Source organism: Poecilia reticulata, linkage group LG3 (genome assembly GCF_000633615.1).
Source record: "Poecilia reticulata strain Guanapo linkage group LG3, Guppy_female_1.0+MT, whole genome shotgun sequence".
NCBI lineage: Eukaryota > Metazoa > Chordata > Actinopteri > Cyprinodontiformes > Poeciliidae > Poecilia > Poecilia reticulata.
Window position 1 is genome coordinate 28,294,878 of NC_024333.1, and position 6,224 is coordinate 28,301,101.

General features: G+C 44.2%; 1 protein-coding gene across 1 annotated transcript in view; it reads left to right on the forward strand.

The window, feature by feature from the left end:
* ahctf1 (AT hook containing transcription factor 1) overlaps nt 1-5,719 on the forward strand; it is a 24,305-nt gene extending 18,586 nt beyond the window's left edge. Inside the window, exons 29-36 of the mRNA XM_008405840.1 lie at nt 451-616; nt 697-992; nt 1,082-2,716; nt 2,794-3,052; nt 3,580-3,744; nt 3,816-3,904; nt 4,423-4,502; nt 4,618-5,719. Coding sequence (XP_008404062.1) covers nt 451-616; nt 697-992; nt 1,082-2,716; nt 2,794-3,052; nt 3,580-3,744; nt 3,816-3,904; nt 4,423-4,502; nt 4,618-4,816 — 2,889 coding nt within the window. The 3' untranslated portion in view covers nt 4,817-5,719. The remainder of the gene's footprint in view (nt 1-450; nt 617-696; nt 993-1,081; nt 2,717-2,793; nt 3,053-3,579; nt 3,745-3,815; nt 3,905-4,422; nt 4,503-4,617) is intronic.
* Nucleotides 5,720-6,224: the final 505 nt, after the last annotated feature.

A 6,224-nucleotide genomic window follows, 5' to 3' on the forward strand; every position in this document is an offset into this window, starting at 1 on the left:
CAAAGCTTGAAACTTTGTAATGACTGTAAAGGTCGTTTCGGTAGATTTATTTACTAAAATAAATTAAGTTTTCRATGATCTAGTAGTTTATTCACCTCTATTCAGTTTAAATTTATGGCTTTAGAAAATAAACACATTGCAATCAGCTGAGATTCTAGGTGCACTGCAAAAACACAAATCTTCCTTAATATTGATTGTTTCACTTATAACAAGCAGAAAATGTCTTGTAATAAGTGAAATAATCTGTCAGGGGATTCAGTGGTTTTTCAAGAATTAAATCTTGCTGAAAATGTACTTGTAATTTAGTTTTCTTATTTCAAGATATTTGCACTAGAAACTAGACCAAAAATAATTGGTAAAATTTTGTGTTTTTGCAGTGCACTTTTGATTGACATGAAAAAGTCTTTATATTTTAGAAATGTGTCTCCAAAACACWGGAAAGTTTGATGTTTAGATGTGCTAAAGATGTTTCTGACCTGTTTTAAAATGGCTGCCRTCTTGCCGTGCAGCGAGGAAGAGGAGGAGAATCCAGCAGCTGTAGATCCGTCGGTTTTCACGCCACAGAAGTCCACAGTTTCTGTGACTTCCTCAGAGCCGACAGGCACCGACTCCCACTGTGAGGAAGATCACATTTACTCCCACGTTTACAGTTGTTCTGGTGCACCTGATCATTTCACTCATGTGTTGCTCTCCCAGCTGTAGTGAGCTTGAATGACAGCGAAGAACTGTCCAGTCCTGCATCTGAGGAKGAAGGTGAAGAGGAGTCATCTAATCAAGCTGAAGAGGRAGAAGARGARGARGAGGAGGAGGAGGAAGAGGAAGACTCCGGCAGTGAGGTGGAGATCATTGATGAGGTTCAGGGTAACGGGAGGCTGCCGCTGCTGCAGCCCGGCTCGGTCCTCATGCAGCAGGAACACGCCCACTTCCTGCAGGATCTGTCAGAGCAGCGAGCTGCYGAGTTCTCCCTGGTCGCACCTGGTGCAGAGATGAAGGTAACGACTTTCAGATCACGTTAAATTCAACCGTACATTTAGATGATTTCAATCGAAATGAACGGGCTTTATCCTGAACGCGCTTCCAGATCGTAGAGGACGACATCGAAGGCGAGGTTGTGATGGTGAGACTCGGCGGAGACGACGGAGGGATGGAGCTGGACGCCAACACGGAGCCAGCGTCGTCATTGTCCTCGTCATACATGGAGCTCAAACCTTCCACCACTCTGCTGGTTCCCTTYGAGTTCATGGAGGGACAGCAAGGCCTGGTGGACGGCTCCGACCTCGCTCTTCCTGCTCTGCAGCCGGGCGCTGCGGCCGAAGAGCAGCAGCCGGAGATTCACACCGGCTTCACGCTGATGCTGGACACGGAAGAGGACGGAGTCAAGGAGGCGGAGGCGGCTGTSGGGAATGATGTGCAGCCGTTGGAGCTTCCTGAGCCGCTGCAGATGGAGAGGGAAGACCCGTCTGACAGACCTGACGTCATTCCTTTGGACGTGGATAACAGGGAAGAAGCTTCACCAGAAGGAGAGAGCGCGGCGATGGAAAACCTGGATCAAAATGATGATCGTGGACTTGAGGAAGAGGAGCTCGGAGATTCACAAATTGACCTGCAGACTGAATCTACTGCAGAGAAACAGGAGACCGAAGACTCTGCAGAGATAAAAGCTGCAAAGGTAGAAGAAATTGGATCATCTGAAGATCAGGAAGCTCCTTCAGTATCGGTTCCAGAAGAATCTCCAGCTGCTGTGAACGATGCMGACTCGGCTGAACGAACAGAAGCAGTTGAGGAGGAAAAACCAATCCCTGCTGAGGAAGCGCAGCTGCCTGAGGGGAACGGGTCTGTTCCTACAGAGATGGAAAACACTGAGTCTGCTGTAGAGGACAAGAAGCTTGAGCACACGACATCATCAGACACTAAAGTTGGACATGAGGAGGAAACGGAGGAACAACCCAGGAGACAACTGAGGCATAAAAACGTTGCAGAAGAACCTTTRGAGAACATTGTTGATCCAGAAAGTCAAACTGCGAAACAAACGCCAGCTGCTCAGAGGAAGGAAGATTCTTCTACTCCATCCCGGAGGATGACAAGAGGACGAAACGCGACTTTAATCTCTCCAGAGGCAGTGAGCGAGCCAGAGCTGACGAAAACTAGCAACGACGCTCCTGCCTTGCCAACTTGTACTCCGAAGAGAGGCAAGCCGCTCCAAATCGTCACACCTCGTAGAAGTACCCGCAAAATTCAGCCGGTAATTCCTAAAGAGGAGCCTGAAAACATGGATTATGAGATTTCCACGGCTTCRACCTCCAGGAGGGCTTCGCCAGGCAGACGATCGCAGAGAGCTGCTGCAACAAGAACCGACAGCGAGGAGGAATCTGCGACCGCAGAGGACAGCCAAGAGRATRAGGGCGTGGAAACGATAAGAGGTCGCAGAAAAAGCAGCAAGACTCCAACTCCTTCCAAACGCACTCAGGCCAGCACCCCCAGGAGGTCCAGCAGAAAGACGAGCAATACCAACGAGGAAGAGCTGACCCCGGTGACGGTCAAAGAGGAGCCCGTCTCTCTAAAATGCAGCGGCAAAAAAATTAGACCACAGATGCTGCCAGTCGTGTTTGAAGAAGACGAAGGAGAACAGAGAGAGGCAGAGAAGAAGCGGCAACTTTCCCATCCTGGGAGGACAACGCGACAGTCCAGCCAGATCACTATAACTGTGTATCCTCAAGTAAGGGCTCAACCATCATCCACTGTGTTTCCATTTTCATCGGTCGGTTTCATTCATCTCACATTTAAACTCCATAGGTAAAACTGGTTCCTGCCGCCCTTCCTCAGGGCAACAGGAGGAGGAGAGAAGAAAGTGGTTCAGGAAAAGTGAGAGAAGGCAAAGATCCAAACAAAAACTCTGATCCCACCAACAATCGTCGCCCAACGAGAAGCAGACTCTGGAGCCATCCTGAGGAGGATCTGCCCCTGCTGGACTCTCCGTTAGAGGTGGACTCGGAAACTCCTGTTGCAGACGCCCTCATCAAGAGGCTCAAGGATGAAGAGGAGAGACGGGAAGGTACGAACAAGTTTTTAACCKACAACCTCTTTAAATGCTTCGGTTTATAAATAGTTTTTGGTGTAAGACACGGCAGGATGTCCATGCTTAAGACGTCTTAAATTCATTATAAAAAAGGTAAGTTGGTCTTAAATTTAACTTAATCTCRTATATTTTATGTAGTTTTTTTTAACCCCTCATGAGACTTTTCTGCATTACGTAAAAAATWACCAAATAAATAAAAAAAGAACATCTTCATGATGATCTRCTCAGGCAGAATTTGGTGCAACACAAACCCTGAAGTCGGGGGTTTACTGGATTTTAAAGATGGTGGTTCAGCTGCAGTATTGACTTGCAAAGTGGAAGAAAAATKGCATATGGTTTCCACTTATTTATTTTGCTACTAAAAACCAAAATATGTGCTTGAAAGTTGAAATAAAATTCAACTTTGTGGAATTTTATTACGACAAGGTTGTTACTGTGGAGTTTAAGGGAAAGGTCAAGCATTTGTAAGACCATCATATAAATGTGTGAACTTGTGGAAACAGGTGTGAAGACTGAGAGAACCAGGAGGAGGAGCACCAAATCCTCAGTGGATCAGGTTTCATCTCCTCCGGAACCAGACGGCCCGGCGCCTGAACCTGCAGCAGGTCAGTCCAGTCCAGGAGAAAACTCGTTCATCTACTCTCCCTCCCGCCGGCGACAAACAAGAGGTGAGCCAAATCCCAGCCGGTTTACGTTCCTCCGCCCATCCAGGAGGGTCTTAACCGTTTCTGTGTTTCAGCTCGTAAAGCAGAGTCTTCTTCGCCAGGCGAGGAGTCTGAGGCGCCGGTCACCCGCAGCAGGAGCCGAGTCAAAGATGCTTCTGTTCAGGTAGGAGATTCAGTTTAACAGCTGAACATATTTAGGGTTCTGGGCAGATTTTCTCCCTTCACATCTCATTTTGTCATTCCACAATGACAAAATGGGAAAAATKATGCATGGTTTTCAATTCATAAAACAAAGTTTTTGCAACTAAAAACCAAAATATGTGCTCTTTAACACCAACCCTGTTTGATCTGCTTAAAACTAACAAGACTCAAACCAAAGTGTTTGGTTTGAGTCTTACCTAACGAATCAGAGGAGATTCACAGAACAGCTGCGTTTATTTTAAGATAGAACTTAAAACAGATGTGATCAGGATTTTATTTATTGATATTGGAGAAAAGGGAACTGAACACCAGRAAAACATGCATMATTTTCCTTCCGCCTCACACTGAAGGGCTCCTTTGTTTTGGTCAGTCACATAAAATATATAAGAGTTTATGATTTAAAAGACAGGTCAAAGTGGTCTAAATACTTTTYCTAATATTTTTTACCTTGATGAATGTCAACTCCTGTTTTCCTTTTAGGACAAAGCTTCCTCAGAAACTGATCGCGCTGAAGTGGAGAAAACATCTAAAACCAGAAAAACAAGCAGGAAAACAGCAAAGTAAGACCTGCTCTTAAAACCTMATTTTTAGTAGATTTAAATGTTTGACGGTTCTACTTTTTAAGAGCCGAAGCTAATAAAAACATGCCCACTGTTTGTGTGTCTTCCCCCTCAGATCCGCAGCTGTTTCGGAGTCTGTTCCCATCGCCGAGGTGGATCTGATCTCGCCGCTGCCCAGCCCGGCTGAGCCGCTGCCGCGAGCGCTCAGGGGGATCGCAGACGAAGCGCCGGTCCCGACCACCAGGAACCTGCGGCGCAAACGCGTCATAGACATCGTTTTCTCAAAGCCCGTCACCCGCAGGAGGAAACTTTGAGGAGGCTGGAGGTGGTAGTAACCCGTGAACCTCAGGCGGCTGCATGAAGATTTGAACCAAATCAAGTCGAGAGCTGTCAAATAAAAAGGAACGGCCTGAACTTATGATGGTTCTGCTTCTTGAAATGCCTCATAGTGCTGCAGTTTTTCTGAAAWACTTTCCTCTACAAAGAGGAAAATGGAAACGGTGGACGTGGGAAGGTTTATTTTTGGGACAGAAACGGTAAATTCAGTGTGAAGGAGGATTTTATTTTTGGAGTTTACATTTCCTTCTCATGCAAACTTGATTTCACTTGATAAGTGACCATTTTATGTTCTAAAGCTTGAGCTCTGGACACTGAAAGGCACAAAGAAAAGCAATCAATGTGGATTTTTAGAGGTTCCTAATGATGAACAGAACAGATCTCATGAAGAGGTTTTATTCCCTTTCTATTATTTTAAGGCTTTCTTTTCTTGTTGCCGTTTTAAAAGTTCAAGACCTGCTGTTTTTCTATTCAAGAGGAAAAAGGCAACCGGCTAGCAGGGATCTATTGCTACTGCTGGATTTGTATATAGTCATTTGTTATGTTCCAAATAAAGTTAATAATTAAATCCTAAGGAATTAAGTTTATTTTGAATTTGAAGTGTCTTGAATGCATTTGATGATCATATCAGATTGCCTTTGCCAAAGTCTTAAAATCTAAGAGGATTTTGTGTGTAAAACTGCTGCTGTCGGCAGATACGGGAGAGATGTAAAGGAGAAAAAATGCACAATTTGCAGATGTAAAAGTAGCTCGGGAGATATTAATAGGTTTGTTACATGCAATTTATGGCAACAAGCATCTGATTCAGACTATTTTCTGATTGAATGTATGTAGAATGTCTTATTTTTGTTGACTGCTATTTGATAAATATGGTTAAACCTWAAAACCTCTGCTCCTCTGGTGTCTCATTTTCTCCTTACTGTTCTGAATGCTTGTGTAATTATATCCAACAGATCCAGTGCATGGGTGAAGATAAAAAAAACTAAATGTGATCAGCTGGTCATGTTTTTGGACAGAAATGTTTTATTTTTAAATTGTTTTCCCAAATTAAACTAAATAGATATTGGTCATGTTATTTACACATACACAAACGGCTGTTAAAATACAGAAAATGCTAAGAGATGAGTCAACATTTGGCGGCGCCCCCTATGCGCCACGTATACCCTCTTTTTGCGCCAGAACTGTCATGGTTGATAGTTTTGTTGAATGTCGTCTTTATATTGATTACTCTTTTAGAAAGCAGTAAAACTTTAAAACATCTCCTTCGGTCTCAGTTCTGTGGTTTCCGAGGTCTGAAATAGAGGAAAGTGTTTAGTGTAAACCAGGGGTGAAAGTAGTTTTAAATTCTTGGGGGTACTATGACAATATATATACTGTATGTATATA